The sequence below is a fragment of the Elephas maximus genome, chromosome 1 (genome assembly GCF_024166365.1).
Source record: "Elephas maximus indicus isolate mEleMax1 chromosome 1, mEleMax1 primary haplotype, whole genome shotgun sequence".
In the NCBI taxonomy this organism is placed as follows: Eukaryota; Metazoa; Chordata; class Mammalia; order Proboscidea; family Elephantidae; genus Elephas; species Elephas maximus.
The window spans coordinates 222,489,158-222,505,623 of record NC_064819.1 but is presented as its reverse complement, the minus strand read 5'-3'; the positions used below and the strand labels follow the sequence as shown (position 1 = coordinate 222,505,623).

The 16,466-nt window shown below is 45.4% G+C and overlaps 1 protein-coding gene across 6 annotated transcripts in view; it reads right to left on the bottom strand.

The window, feature by feature from the left end:
- Positions 1 to 6,431: 6,431 nt before the first annotated feature.
- The window catches only part of MTHFD1L (methylenetetrahydrofolate dehydrogenase (NADP+ dependent) 1 like), a 232,870-nt gene continuing 222,835 nt past the window's right edge, over positions 6,432 to 16,466 (bottom strand). For 5 of the 6 annotated variants that reach the window (XM_049903523.1, XM_049903513.1, XM_049903483.1 and 2 more), the window contains exons 27-28: positions 14,008 to 14,127; positions 7,377 to 7,745 (exon numbers count right to left, since the gene is read on the bottom strand). In XM_049903523.1, coding sequence (XP_049759480.1) covers positions 14,038 to 14,127 — 90 coding nt within the window. In that variant the 3' untranslated portion in view covers positions 7,377 to 7,745; positions 14,008 to 14,037. Of the gene's footprint in view, positions 7,351 to 7,376; positions 7,746 to 14,007; positions 14,128 to 16,466 lie in introns of those variants that run through there. The other variant, XR_007519593.1, reaches the window with a different exon arrangement.

Sequence of the window (16,466 nt, the reverse complement as noted above, 5' to 3'; positions counted from 1 at the left end):
TCCTTCTTCATTCTTTCACATTGGCTGAGACTCATCCACATGGAATATGAGTGGGCAGGTAAGACCAGGATCCAGATCTAGAGGGCGAGGAGAAGCTCAAGAGTCTTCCCAGCATGTTGGACTATCTTTGCCCAGCAATTCGCTGGTGAACAACCTCAATAAGAGGAACTACTGACTGACAGACAGGTTATTAATCCTGATTGTGAGAGAAAATGGGGCAAGCTCCAAGGGTTCTGGAAGCTCGTCTCCAGGAATGGGCTCAGCCAGAGTGGAGGTGAACGTGGACATTGTCTTGACATCCTGGGAAGATTCCATCAAATATTGTTGTTGTTGGAGTCACCCCTGACCCAGGGTGACCCCATGCACAATGGAAAAAAATGCTGCCTGGTCCTTTGCCATCCTTATGATTGGTGGCAGACTGGACCGTCGTGAACCACAGGGCTGTCACTGGCTAATTTTTGGAAGTATATCCCCAGGCCTTTCTTCCTAGTCTATCTTAGTCGGGAAGCTCTGTTGAAATCCATTCAGCATCATAGCAACACATACACCTCCACTGACAGATGGGTGATGGCTGCGCACGAGGGACGTTGGCCCAGAATTGAACCCGTGTCTCCCACGGGGAACTCCACCACTGAATTACTACTGCCCCCCTGGAGCCTGTTTAAATGGCAGAAGGGGTGAAGGGCGGCTATACATTTAAACAAAGACGAGCTGAAACCAAGCATGCTGTCCTTACGTTGGAAATCTGAATGTTAATATTCTCTTAATAAAGTTTTAAAATTCCTCCTCCTCCCCCCAAAAAGAACTCAAAGCACAGGTAACACATACACAGGGCAGATGGGTGAAAACCCATTTTCTCAGCACTAGTCTCATGCTGTTTGCAGAGATCCCATAAGCCCTGGCTGTCCAGGACCCACACAATGGCTTCTGGGACCATTATACGGACACCCCTCCACAGCCGTGTTCACCTTCACCCACTGACATAGCCTAATGTTATGTCTTGCCTGGGGAGGCACTCAGCCAAGCCTGGATTATTGGACAAGGACATGGGATGAGGGATACTGAACTCAGCTGACCCCACATACTTCTTCGTTGTCAACTGAACTTTCTGTGGTTGCTGAGGTTAGAATTAGACACTCACAAGGCTTGAAAGCCTAGAGAAATCACAGCCAGGGAAGAAGTGCTATGAAAAAAAAAATGTAAATTGCTCAGCTCTGCAGGGGCATTCAGAGTGGGAAGGGTTATAACAGTAATGCAGATCATGTAGGTGGGGCCACGTTGGGCCACAAGATTGACTGCTACCCACGTTTATTCATCTTTTCAACCAGTATTTGTTTAGCAGCTTCTATGTGATACAAAAATGTAGTCTGGGTTAATTCTTAAACTTTAGTATTCAGAAGAGTAATTTAGTGAACTTGTTAAGATACAGAGTCCTAGGATTCACCCCAGAGTCCCATTTACACTTCAAACAAGTATTTGTTTAGCACCTTCTACTCCATGGCAATGGGTTTTTTTTAATATGCTAAGCAGGAGCCCTGGTGGCATAGTGGTTAAGTGCGTGGTTGCTAACTGAAAGGTTGGTGGTTCTAACCCACCATCCACTCTGAAGGAGAAAGAGGTGGCAGTCTGCTTCTCTAAAGTTTAAACCAAAACCCTGTTGCTTTTGAGCAGATTCTGACTCATAGCAACCCTATAGACAAAGTAGAACCCATAGGGTTTCCAAGGAGCAGCTGGTGGATTTGAACTGCCAACGTTTTGGTTAGCAGCTGAGCTCTTAACCACTGTGCCACCAGGGCTCCTCTGTAAAGATTACAGTCTCGGAAACCCTATGGGACAGCTCTACTCTGTCCTATTGGGTTGCTATGAGTCTGAATTGACTCGACGGCAATGGTTTTTATATACGCTAAGCAGAAGGAGCCCTGGTGGTGCAGTGGTTAAGTGCTTAACTACTAACTGAACCATTGGCAGTTTGAACCCACCAGTGGCTTTGCGGGAGAAAAGTCCTGGTGATCTGCTCCCATAAAGATCACAGCCTAGAAAACCCTGAGGCAGTTCTACTCTGTCATATGGGGTCACTATGGGCTGGAATTAACTCAACGGCACCTAACAACAATATGCTAAACAAGGAGCCCTAGTGCACAATAGTTACATGCTCGGCTGCTAACTGAAAAGTTGGCAGTTCTAACACACTCAGAGGCTGTACAGGAGAAAGACCTGGCAATCTGCTCCCGTAAAGATTACAGAGGGAGCCCTGGTGGTACAGTTGTTAAGTATTCAACTGCTAACTCGTGGGTCGGCAGTTTCAACTCCCCAGCCACTCTGCAGGAGAAAGATGTTGAAGGCTTCTGTAAAGACTACAGCCTTGGAAACCCTATGGGGCAACTCTACTTTGCCCTATAGGGTTGCTATGAGTGGGAATCGACTTGATGACAACAGGTAAAGATTACAGCCAAGAACACCCTATGGCGCACAGTTCTACTTTGATACACACGGGATTGCCATGAAATGGAATATACTGGACAGCAACAGATTTTTTGTTTTCTAATATGCTAAGCATTGTGGTCGGCACAATGATAACACAAAAATGGAGAGTAATTTAGAGTACTTGTTAAGATTCCCAGGGTAAACCCCAGAGAGTCTGATTTACTAGGTCTAAGTGGAGACAGAAATCAGCGTTTTTAACAAGTATTCCAGGAAATTCTTATGCAGATGGTCCTGGGACAGTTTTTTAAAAAATATTTTAAAAATCATGATTTTGAAACCCATAGGCCAAACTGGCTTAAATGCTCGGGGAGTCTGCTATTGAGTGCCCAGAGAGGATGTCTATGTTCAAGTAGCTCATATAGATTTGGCTTAATGTGAGTACACTGGACACGTCAGTTACAGTGCTGCCCCTTGAACCATGCACCATGTAGCTGAAACAGCTCACCCAACGCTCTGACTCAGGAAAGCAATGCTGGGTCATTTTGGACCAGGGGAAGATGCCTAGCCCAGGGCTTAACTAGCACAAAGGAATGAGGATTAGATTACCTAAGAAGATGACCGCATCGTTAAGGCTGAGTCACAAAAGGGAGGCACAGTGAGGAATTCCATTCCTTTTTGTCTTCCTCATGTTGAACACACAACTACATGATTCTACTCCATTTTTGTGAAGTATTTTCTCCACCCCTTTTGGTTCAAGACCTTCTGTCCCAAAATCTACGATCTTACTGAGAACTTAAGAAGGCCCAGCAGTCATCATTAAGAATGATTCTTTGGGCAATCCCCTAAATCCATGGCTGTTTAACACACATCTTCAAAACATGGCACACCTGTAGGCAACATCTCACAAACAGTTGCCAAGTAGGGGGATTCTGGCTTTCTAGGGAGGGACACTGGCTATTTAGTTCTGTCCCATCTACAGTGGCCAATGGCGTTTGATCAGAGCTATGGACGCTGGCTTGCTCTCAGGAAATTCATGGGCCAGCAGAAATTTTTGCCTTTCTCTTGATGGATAGGAAACCCTGGTGGCATAGTAGTTAAGTGCTACAGCTGCTAACTAAAAGGTCAGTAGTTTGAATCCACCAGGTGCTCCTTGGAAACTCTATGGGGCAGCTCTACTCTGTTCAATAGGGTCGCTATGGGTCAAAATTGACTAGATGGGAATGGGGTAATCTTGATGGATTACAGCTCAGAGTGCTTGAAACCAAACCAAATCAAATCTACTGAATGACCAAGAGATAAATCTGAAAATGGATGCCTTTAAAACAGTGGTTCAAAAAGTATGATCTGGGGTCTGTGGGCAATCTGTGAAATCTGCCCCATAGTTGCTGAAAAATTTTCTATTTCTGTATCTCAATAGTTTCTCATGATATGAACTAAAATCCTTTGCTTATAAGATGCTCCACGAGTACCTCATCAAACTTACATCTTTCATTTCATTATTTCTATGTGTCTACCCTTTCCCCACTCCACGCCCCCCTTCCACCAACCAGGGCACATGGAGGCATATGGAGCAAATGGCTTGTTGTGGCTTCCGTTTGTCGGAAGAAGGCGGAGTGGTTCCCGAATGCTTTGAGTTCACAGCTGTAATGGGCTCTAACCGTTGTGAGTCCCTGAGTTCTGAAGAGCCACTCAACCACATTAAGTGTAACTCCTACGAGGTAAGATGGCACACTGCATGGTGACATCACTATCCCCTACAGTAAGTCATTGATCCTGCGAAGAAAAGGCTTCCCCCCCCTCAACTGAGGGCACAGGAGAGATGAGCAAGGGGACACAAGGATTAGCAAGTGCGCTAATACGGCCAGTGACACAATTTATTGACAGTGGAAAATGAAGGATGCTGGAATGAATCTGCAGTTGAAAGCAAGTGCAGCGATTTCACGGCCATCTCGGTTGGTAAGAAAGGGCTGAGGAATTGAACTGTCCACACATCTGAAACGTTGCCTAGTGAGTTTCTGGCACTGAGATTTTTATGTATAGAGTGGATGTGCCGAGGAGGTGCCTGAAGGAATTCCTGTGCTGGTGGAGTGGGAGGTTCCAGGTCTCTATCAGTCACCTAGAGAGGGGACATTTGGAGGCCTGGCTAGTCATACCACTGTAGAGGTCACACAAGGAGCCCTGGTGGGCAGGACAGAACTGCCCCATAGGGCTCGAACTGTCAACCTTTTGGTTAGCAGCCAAGTGCTAACCACTGCACCCAGCATGAGCACTCTCTCTCTCTCGGTGTGTGTGTGTATATATATATATATATATGTATGTATGTATGTATGTCTATACAGAGAGAGAGCCCTGGTGGCGCAGTGCTTCAACGCTCGACTGCTAACCGAAAGATCTGCAGTTTGAACCCACCCAGAAGCTCTGTGGGAGAAAAGATCTGGTGATCTACTTCCATAAAGATTATAGCCAAGAAAACCCGATGGGGCAGTTCTACTGACACATTAAGGTCGCTATGAGTCGAAAATTGACTCGACAGCACCTAACAACACGTCAACAACAACACACACTTTTTACTATGATATCTCTAAAGATGAGCCTTAGAACTTAAGATTTAAAATGAATGCAGTATTGCACTTGATTAAAAAGCAATGACCACTTTACCCTGACTAGGATGGCTATTATCAGAAAAAGGGAAAATAATAAGTTTTGATGAGGATGTGGAGAAATTCAAATCTTCATCCATTGCTGGTGGGAATACAAAATAGTGCAGCATCTGTGGAAAAGTCTGGCAGCTGCTCAAAAAGTGAAACATGTAGCTTCCATACAACTCAGCAATTCCACTTCTAGGTTTGTATCCCAAATACTTGATTGCAGCATTATTCACAATAGTCACAAAGTGGAAACACCCAACTGTCTGTCAACAGGTGAATGGGTAAGCAAAACGCGGTCTATACGTACAACGGAGTATTACTTGGCCATAAAGAGAAATGGAGTCCTGATGCTTGTCACAACGTAAGTGAAAACGTTACGCTGAGTGAAACCAGGCAGGCACAAAAGGACAAATACCGTGATTCCACTTACATGAAATATTTAGAATAGGCAGATGCATAGAGACCAAAGATGAGTGGTAACCAGGGGCTGTGGGAAGGGGGAAATGCGAGTTATTGTTTAAGCAGTACTGAGCTGTTACGGGGAGGAAAATCATTTTAAACAGTGGTGATGTAATTAATAGCACTGATTTTTACACTTAAAAATGGTTAAGAGGAGATTTTTGTTATATATATATTGCCATTAAAGCTTCTCAAAGAAGCTTCTTACGTTTCCTCGTGACAGATTTCTAATGACGGCTCACAGGCTGTCTGTCCTCTCCCATGAGACACTCCATGAGCAGAGGGACATGCCCTGTTGTGTCCTCAGGGCCCACGGTGTTTTCTCCAGTTGCCATGGAGTTGACTCTGACTCACGGTGACCCCATGTGTGTCAGAGTAGAACTGCGCTCCATAGGGTTTTCAATGGCTGATTTTCGGAAGTGGATTGCCAGGCCTTTCTTTGGAAGCACCTCTGGGTGGACTCAAATCTCTAAGTGGTTAACTATCTGCACCACCCACAGACTCCATGAGTAGGGTTAAGGGCTGAGAAAACCAAGTCTGCCTCTATCAGAGCATGAAATGTGACATCTAAAGTACTTAGAAGAGCCCATACAGCGAAGGAACATTTTGGGGTTCCCAACACCTAGACTGTAGGTCCTTCAAATGTGAGTGTGGAAAAGCTCTCCCAGACCTGTGTTCAGATGTGTTTGTCTTTGTTGTTTTTTTGTGAGTCAGTGGGTTGCCTGGTGAAAGAGGTAAGGAAAGGAGTCTAAAGCCCTTTGAATGTAAGTTTCTAAAATATTTTTTTCTAAACATTTTAAAAAATAGAAAATCAAACTTTAAATGCCAGAGGAAAATACTCAAGACTTGAATATCAGAAGGCAACTGCTTAAAAATCAATTCACAATGAGAAAGGCCACTTTCTGCGAATACAATAGAGAGAACAAATTTCCTGTGAACCTTTATAATCTTCAAATAAATGTGCACACTGAAAATACTAGTGAACTGTATATGTGGAGAGGTATACTCTCAAATAAGGGGGAGGGCAGGGGCAGAGAGAGAAGCTTGAGAACTGCTGAGCCAAATTAGACTTGGAACAGCCAGCCTTTGAGTGGGGTGGCTTTTAGTTACTAAACACTGTTTTGGAATAAGTGAAGCTGTGCATAAAGATACATTGTGGGCTGAGCATTAATGAGCTGGGTCCCTGAGGGGAAGACAAGGTCGCATAGGAAAGATCTGATCAAGGACTCCTGCAGGATGCGCTTGGGGACACTGAAGATATTTATGGTGACTGTTTTACTTACATTGCTTAGAGGACAATAACTTCTTGTTTGTTCCTGAATTCTCCATTTTGTTTTAACTTTTATATAATTTTACATTATTGTAGGGAAGAATGGAAGCAAAACAGGGCCGGGAACTCCTGGGATGGGGAATTGGCCACAGGACATTTCTCTCTGATGAATTAAGGGTTGGACAAAAGGAAAAACATTTGCCAAACACCTGACCTTTAAGAGCCACTCCTCCTTGCCCTATGGGCCTCGGAGACGAGAATGACCAATGAGATTCATTTATCAGTGGAATAAACTAGAATAAACCCATTCGCTTTTAGGTGAGCGACTAACCGAATGTCACTGGTACTGAACAATAGCTCTGGATGTAAAATGCACTTTGTCCCGAGGGATCTTGGAATTCTCTGTCAGAAGACTTCACCATTGACCAGGTATTTCTATGCGTGTTTCTCTCGTCACCTTTTTAAGGCTCTGGTTGCATTCACAATTTTCCAGCAAACTGGTGTCAACTTCTTCACATGGATAGTTACCTCTGGAGGACAGACATTTATCTGGCATTAAAAAAAAAAACCTCTTGGTTGGTTTTCTAGATACATGTTTATTTTCAGTTCAAAGACAAAATATAGAACTCCATAGTGGAAAACGGTACCTTTTAGTTCTCACTCTTTAATCTCTTAGCCCCCATTAAACAAACACTGGAAAGAGTAAGCAGTGGGAAATAATGTAAACTTGGCAGAATGAGAACATAAATTAGCTTCTTTCCAAGTCGGTGTAGGTCTTTTTGCTGAATACCATACTCTGTTACAAAGAGAACTCATTCTTGAACGAGGAAGAAATCTTTGGCCTATGTCACCATTTCTCCAGCATTGCGTAACAGGCATAGCTCAAATTCACTTTCTTCTCCAACTGCAGCAAAAAGGTAAGGAGCAGTTTGGGTTTTGGGAGCCTGAAAAACAGGAAAAAAATGCTTTAGTGGTTTAAGAACGGCTGTCTCCTCTGGTGTTAAGCTGTTAATATATTTTGGCTCTAAAGCTTGAGCCCCAAAGAAAACTCAAGAGCAGGTAAGTGGAGACTCGGGTTCTGCACACCCGGTAGCAAGAGTCACCCTGGATCCTGCGTGCAGCATTCTGAACTTCCTAAAAGATTTACACAGGGCTGTGGCAGAAATTCCAGGACTTCCAAAGTTAGGCTCGATAGTCTCCAGAATGCTGTCGAGTGTGGACTTTAGGATTTTAGATTAGGCATCCTGTCGCCTTGGATTTTAGTTTTTCTTTTGTAGGAGGCACAGAAAGCAGGGTCTAAAAAGTGCATTCAGTACTTGTATGGGGTCCCTCAGAAACCCTGGTGGCATAGTGATTAAGTGCTACGGCTGCTAACCAAAAGGTCTGCAGTTTGAATCCACCAGCCACTCCTTGGAAACTCTATGGGGGCAGTTCTACTCTGTCTTATAGGGTTGCTATTAGTTGGAATCCACTTGATGGCAACAGGTTTGGTTTTTTTTGGTATGGGGTCCCTGAGTGGCACAAAGCGTTAAGCGCTTGGCTACTGAATGAAAGGTTGGCAGTTTAAATCTACCCAGAGGTGCCTCGGAAGAAACACCTGGAGGTCTGTTACGACAGATCCCTGCCATTGAACACTCTATGGAGCGCGGTTCACGTCTGATACACATGAGTCGGAACTGACTTGAAGGCAACTGGTTTGGGTTTTTTTATGGAAGGGCGTGGGCCTGGAACAACTTAGTATTGTTAAAGTTGTGTTGCTTTCTCTCCATATTAAGATCCTCTGCAATGGTTAAATCCTACAATCTTCTAGAAAGAGAGGAGATGAAACAACATTTGAAAAACCGTAGTCAAGCAAAGAGAACACCTACACCCCAGCCAAATGCATCCACCACACCAGGAAAAATCGAAGGGCAAGCATTTGGCCATTAATCTGAATAGCAACATGCAAGAATTTATCTGTTGGGCCAAGAGTTCAAACTCTGCTGAAATGAAGCGAGCTGACACCCCCCCACCCCAGATTCCTGGGAGGCCTGGAGCCAGAGAAGACGCTTGATTAGCTTGCAAACAGAAGGCAGTGATAAAGACGGGGGACTAGGAACTTCAAATACTTGTCTAATGTCTGGTCTAAGGCCGGGGAGGAAACAGAACACAGAGGTATTAGAAGTATAATGAACATTAACAAAAAGAAAACATTTTAGATGTGAAGAAGGGAGGTCTGCCTGGCGTAGAGTGCTCCCCTCCACCCAGATGTGGCTCCAGTCACTTCAGGGGCCCCAGTGACCCTGGACTCGAGGGTCAGTGACTCGTGGAGAGTGACGGGGAACACGGGAGAGAGGAGGGTGGGCTCGAAGCACTGGAGACGACCCTGAGAGGGCAAGTTTGGAGCAGGCCTCCCTTGTTCCCAAGGCAGCCGGTAGAGGGTCAGCCCATCAGCCCTGTTATCTTGTATCCTATGACTTTGTGTTTAAAGGGGCTTAGCGTCTGTGGTCTCACATATTAAGACCATTTGGAGGGTTGGCAAAAGAATAAAAGTCTGATTGTAGAAAAAACATCAGAAATATAATAGCTAAAGTAAATGTGTAAAAATGATTCAACTGTTTATTATTTATTCAGTAGGGGAAAAAAACAATTTCAGAAGTTTATTTAGCAGAAAAATATTTGGAAAGAATATATGAGACATTCAATCTTTGTATGGGAATGATAAGAAATTACAAAGAATGCTCATGAAAAAAGCTTCCTTTAAAGGGAATGAAGACTATTTCACAAGCATTACCTAAGCTTCAAAATACTTTTTTAGTGAGAAGGGGAGATTTAAATGAGGAGTATTTAAGGAACTTGGACTTCCATCTTGTTTTGGCCCCTGCCTGGAAATGGGACTTAGAGGGCACACTCACTCCAAGAAGGGCTTACAGTAACGAGCTGATGGCCTTGTTCTTGAAGCACGGTAAGAACCGAACCAAACTTGTTGCTGCTTAGTCAACTGCAACTCATAGTGACAGCGTGGGACAGAGCAGAACTGCCCCATAAGGTTTCCAAGGTTGTCATCTTTACGGAAGCTGACTGCCACATCTTTCTCCTGTGGAGTGACAGGTGAGTTCGAACTGCTGACCTTTCAGTTAGCAGCTGAGCGCTTAATCACTGCGCCACCTGGCGTCCTTTGAGGCACAGTGGCGATCATCAGTTTCTGTGCTACTCTGGGAAAAGACAGTTTCAAGCCAAATTCACAGAGCACAGGTGCTCTCTTAGGGAACCCCACAACCCTGTGGTTGGCAACTTGGGGGCAAATAAGCCCAGTCGACAGAAGGGCTGTCAGCCAGAAACCCTATGCAAGATTAACTTATGACTGTTAAATATCATTGGAAATTTCTGTCCTAAAGACAGTTTAGGGAAGAAATGAGCTGGTATTGTACTCCTTCTCTCTGTGTGTAATTAAAAAAAAAAAATCGATAAATAACTAACACAGCAGGACTCGTGTGCATTTGATTTCGTACTAAACATAACTTCACACGTCAGAGCAAAGTAAGGGAGTGTCTGAGTGCCTCAGGAAATTTGCCAGGCTTAACTGTGTTCATCTGAATCCCTCCAAGGCTCAGAAGTATGATGAAGGTTTGAATGAGAAACTCAAAGGGGAAGGAAAAAAAAATCAACCCCCCAAATCCAATCATCTTCAAATAAAAGATTAACCAGTAACACTGCAGGAGCAGCTCCTCTGGGATCAACAAGGGATTTTGCTTAGTTCTATTTAGTGACATCTAAAGCTTGAATCGTGCCCTTATTTTAACAATAGTGAAAGCACTGCAGGCGGGGAAGTCTTAGAAAGCAGGGGCGAGGGCTCAAATTCTGGTGACTTCTTGGCATCTCAAGTTCATATTGTTGTTAGGTGCCATGGAGTGGGTTGTGACTCACAGCGACTCTATGCACAACAGAACGAAACACTGCCTAGTCCTAAACCACCCTCACAATTGTTGCCACGCTTGAGCCCATCGTTTCAGCCACTGGTCAATCCATCTGATTGAAGGTTTTCTTTTTTGCTGACCCTCTCCTTTACCAAGCCTGATGTCCTTCTCCAGGGACTGCTGCCTCCTGATAACATGTCCAAAGTATGAGAGATGAAGTCTTGCCATCCTGTGTCTAGGAAGCACTCATACTAAATCTCATATAATATTCTAGAAGGTACAGTAAGTAGAAAGGGCAAGGAAGTTGAAGGAAAGAAAACAGTCATCAGCGGAACAGAATCTCCTTTCCATGTGGCGCACGTCTCTAACACGTTCCTCCAGGAGTAATGAACGGGCTCCTAGGTAACTGAGTGTACATGGTTACCCGTAGTTTGACCACTGTGTTAGGGGGGTAATTAGACACTTCCTTTTCCTGTGCCCAAATTTACCTATGCTGACTGTGGTCCAAGCCTTCACATTTTATTTTATGCACTTTTAATAGCTACAGACCTTTGGCTATCTATTATTAGCAGTGGCCCTTGAATGCTACAAAGGGCACAGGAAACAGAAAAGAATGCTTGTGGGGTCATGACATTGAGGAGTCACCAAGAGGGAATGCTTGTTTCATGTAGTGGTTTCATCTTACCACACCGAATCTGTCTGCTGCTGTTCCAACAGGGTCAAACCGTGGGTTTTGAACCACGCCCGCCGAGCCTAGCAGGGTATTTCACAGCTCACAAAGAGGAAAGAAGTCTTGGATAAATGAGTGAGGAAAATGCCATTCAATTAGAGTTAAGTGATAGCCCTATTATACTGTGACTGAAAAGAAACTTTGACCAAGTCATAGCTTTTAAGACTCAAATAATTATCCTTTCTTATTAAAAAAAAAAAAAAAAAAAAATCCACCCCATTAACCCCAAATATCAGTCCAATTAAGTAGCTGGTATCAGTTTTCGGAATGCGTCATAGTTCAGTTACTCCTGTGACTGTTATTAAGAGGGCATCTCTTTGGTTTGGGCCATAAAAGATGTGATGAGATTGAGAGAAAGACAGTCTGGGTTGAGTCCTGGCTTTTGTACTTACTAGCTATGCAACATGAGCAAGCTGTTGGCCCCTCTGAGACAGAGTTTTTGTAGCTCTGGAGTAAAAAGAATTCCCACCTTAGGGAATTCTATGGAAAGAGAGGTGGTGGGAGCAGCGGAAGGAAGCTCTGCAGGCCTGCGGCTCTGGGCCGCCCCTCAGCTACACACCATGGGGCCACAGGGGACCTAACCTTTTTTTTTTTTTTTTTTTAATTATTTTTGTTGTTGTTGAAAATCTATACAGCAGAGTAAACACCAATTCAACATTTTTTAAGGACCTAACCTGTTGACATTTTCATGGCCTTATGGGACCAACACCTACCCTCTAGGCCGGGCCACCCTACTGGCTCAGCACTACATGTGGTGCAGTGGAGCTACCCAAGCCATGTCCATGTCCTAATCCCTGGCCCTCCGCTCACATCTTTAAAAAAAACCCTTAGAAATACTTTTTAGGAAACAAGACCATCTTAAGTAACATAGGATTTAATAATATGCATTAGTAAAGATAAGGATGCATCTCTTGGCATTATCTGAGTCTTAGCTACAGTAATTAAGGTGTAATTGGGTTTATGTGAACTACTTGGAGAGCCAAGAAACACTGCTCAAAAGGCTGGAAAAATACTATTCAAGAGAGATGAGAGAACTGTACAAACCTGTTCTGGAGGAAAATGAGAAATGGCAGAAAAGCATTAAGATGGGTTCCTGACATGAAAGGGAGGTTAGTTAGGGCAGGGGTCTGTTTCTGGTTTAAGAGGAATGATGTTGCTATTTTCCCAAGGCCCAGCTGTAGTGGCATATCTACGGAAAATAGCGCCTCTGGCAATTAGTTTTAAATTAATCTCTCTCAGCTCGCGCCCTCCCTGCCACACCTTAGATAGGCCTCTGCTAGCTGGGAAACCCAAGACATTCACATACGTCGTAAGACCAAAGCAACACCATTATCGCAGCTCAAGTTTATGGACTTCTTTGGCAAGTTAGTCTCTGTCATCTCATTTTCTAGAGTTTTTTATTTGAGAGACGAAGAAGATAGAAAGATGGGGTTGTGGCGAAAATGTTACACAGCTCCCACTCCTCAGCAAGAAGCACATACAAACAACACCAGGGCACACACAAACACAAACCAAACAATTTCACGTCTTGAATTAATGTAATTGCATATATGTGGTTCCTTACCTTTCAGGTTTTTGTTTACCTTTCTCATCATAGCCTAGGTGTTTAATGTTTTATTAAGAATCTGACCAAGCAAACACCTCCCCACGTGACTGCTGGTAGTGAAACAAACGACAATGGATATCCTTTGGCCTGGCTTGGGGCCATGACTCAGGGGCAGCTGGAAAGCAGGGCCTTTGGGTCAAGCATGCTCTTCTGGAAGGCCCAGACTGTGCTGGCAAGATGGAGGGGTGTCGGGCTCAGAAACAGAAACAGGAGTGATCGGGGAGAAGGAATTGGGGTGTCTGGGGGGGAAAATGTATCTTGAGAATATGTGAGGATATGTGTGATACAAGGGACAGGCAAAGCAGCTCTGAGCCTTTACGACTTTAGATGGAGCATTTTCTGGGAGGGGGGTGGGAGGGTCATGTTTCTTCAGTGTGGGAAGTTAGGGCAGAAGCAGCAGGTGTGGCTGCAGTAATTGGATGGGGGGGCAGGAACTGGGCCAAGGGTACCCAGCTGAGGGCTCCTGAGGCCACTCCAGGCCAAGCCCACCCTTGTGAGCTGTGAGAACCATGAGGCCTCCAGGGCCCTGCCTTCCCCGGGCCTCACAGCATCCCCCACCCTACCCAGTTAGATGACCTCTCCCACCTGAGAACGTAACACACCTGCTGTGCATAGTTGAGAGTCCTCTATCACGTGATTCTAATGGCACCAAGAGACAGGTGGCGGGAAAGCAGCTTTTAATACAATAGCATAAATTGGTTTTAATTCTGGAAAATTCTGGAATGATGAGCTTACAAGCTACAAAATCTAGATTCAAGGATCACATGGCCCAACATTCCTGGGACTCAAGTCCACGGTCCACTCTGGGCTTCTGTACTGACCACCTACTGTATGCCCACACCCAGGAGTGGATTCAAGGCAGGGGATGTTGTTAGATTTATCAGGTCACTTTTTGTATTGCAATAAATATCAGAAAAAAAAAAAAACACCAGGATTTGAACTAAAAAAAAAAGGGGAAAAAGGCAGCAGCCTACCTGTATCGGGTCCTCTGAGATTTTGATCATTTAGAACAAGCCTTGAACTTGTTCTGTCTCTGTGTCGAGATCGATGTCATAAAAGCAGGGCCGCGTGGGCAGCCCTGGCATGGTGCTCATCTGAGGAGAAAATAAAGTGCTCTATATTAGCAAACGGGACCACGTGGTCACAGCAAGCACTGTGCATCTGATGACACAAATTGCCCATATAACCCAATACAGTCATATAACTTTAGGTGGTATATACATGCATCTCTTTAAATTCCCACCTGCTGTTGCAGTTTCTGTTTTAGGAAATGAAATAGAAAAGGCAAATGTAAACTTCCTGAAAATTTTCCTCCCTCCATGGCCCCATAGCACACTGTAGGTCCTAAACTGTGACTTTCAAACATCTTCTCTAAATCAAAACTTGATGCTGAACCCCGACAAAGAGGAGCCCGTCTGGTTGAAGGGGGCAGTGGGTGTAGGTGGAATGAATGGTGGCCCCTCAACCCCAATCACAGCCTCCAGGCACGTGTTTGGGAAACCTGCCACTCCTGGGGCAGTTGGAAAACTCCTGTTCTCAATTACCCTGACCTGCCTTAATAATGGAGCCCTGGTGGTTAAGAGCTTGGCTGCTAAACAAAAGGTCCACAGTTCGAATCCACCAGCTATTCCTTGGAAACCCTATGGGCAGTTCTACTCTGTCCTATAGGTTCGCTATGAGTTGGACTTGAAGGCAATGGGTTTTTTTGACCTTAATAATAAGGAGACCTGGTGGCATACAGTTAAGCCTTGGCTGCTAACTGAAAGGTTGGTAGCATAAACCCACCCCAGCAGCTTCAAGGGAGAAAGATCTGGTGATCTGCTTCTGTCAAGATTGCAGCCTAGAAAACCCTATGGGGCTGGCCTACTCTGCCACATGTGATCGCTATGTGTTGGAATTGACTCGACGGCACCCAATGACACCTTGCCAACAATTACTACTGTTCCTTGAACACTGACCATGTGCTGGGCACTGCACTACGTGCCTCACTGATTTTCTCCTTGCCACAGCCCTGAGGTAGGGCTGGGGTGGCACCTGAGATTCTGAAGCTCTAGCAGGCTCCCAGGTGATCCAATGTCAATACTGATGCTGCTGCCCCACAGGCCCCAGAGTCTGAGTAGCAAGAGTCTCCTGATGCCGTCGGAAGAGGGGAAGGTAGCAGAGGGTGGGAGAGCACAAGTAAGGGATGTGAGGTTTAGAGAAGTTTAGTAACTTACCCATGTTGCCCAGGTAATACATGGCAAAACAGGGTATCTATGCCTGTAAAATTCTAAATCACTCATTTAACAACCACAACACCACCTTTGTGGCACTTGGTGGGCGGCCGATGGGCTTTGCATGGATATCCTAGTGAAGTCCCCTAGCACCCTGTGTGGTAGGAATGATTTCCAGCCTCATTTTACAGATGAGGACATTTGGGCACAGATAGGTCAAGGCCTGTGCTCAAGGACACACAGTGGGTCAGTGGTGGAGATGGGATTAAAGCCAGCAGCCAGCCCCCAGAGCCCACGTTCTGCACGGCTCTGCTGTGCTGTGTCTAGATCCGTCTTCAAAGTGTGGTCTGTATCCATTGGCATCAGAAAGCCCTGTGTGCTTGCAAATAGTCGATTCCTGGCCCCCATCCCAGACCCAAGGCGTGGGCACAGTAAGTGCATTTTTGTAAGTTCCCTGGTAGCTCGCAAAGATTAGAACCACTGATCTAGGATCTAGAGCATGAGGCTCCCAGAGGCCCCATTCCTTAGGCATCTCAGCATTTCCCTACTCTGCCTTCACCCTGCCCTTTCCCTACAAACAATGCTTGCAACGTGGCATCCAACGTTTTGGAGGAAAGATAACAGAATTCTGCTCACCCTGGTTCTCCAAGGGCTAGGTGTGGTGTCAGGCACCAGTCCCACCTGTCCGAAACAACTGGCCAGAGAACATTCTTACTGTTAATGTGATGGGACTGTGTGACACAACGTGCACTTAAGGGCATCCAGGGTTTGCCAGCTTCTTCCCACCTGGCAAATGTTCTCAGCAAGAGTAACCTAGGTAAGGCCTAATTGGAGAGCTCTGCTCTTCCACCCTCTGCTACCTTCCCCTCTTCCGATGGCGTCCGGAGACTCTTGCTACTCAAACTCTGGGGCCTGTGGGGCAGCAGCATCAGTATTGGCACTGGATCACCTGGGAGCCTGCTAGAGCTTCAGAATCTCAGATGCCACCCCAGACCTGCCAATCACAGTCAGCAATTTTAGTAAACCCCCAGGCGATTTGTAAGCACGTTACAGGTGGAGAAGCGCTGGCTTAGACACAGCCGCCTAGAAAACGCCCCTGCTCCGCCTCGCCTCTGAGGGGGATGAGAGGGAAAGCCTGTTGGACTCTGCGGCTGCTGAGCAGCAGGTGGGGAGGAAATGTGTCCACCTGCAGGCCAAGAGACGTGTTCTCCACGTGACTG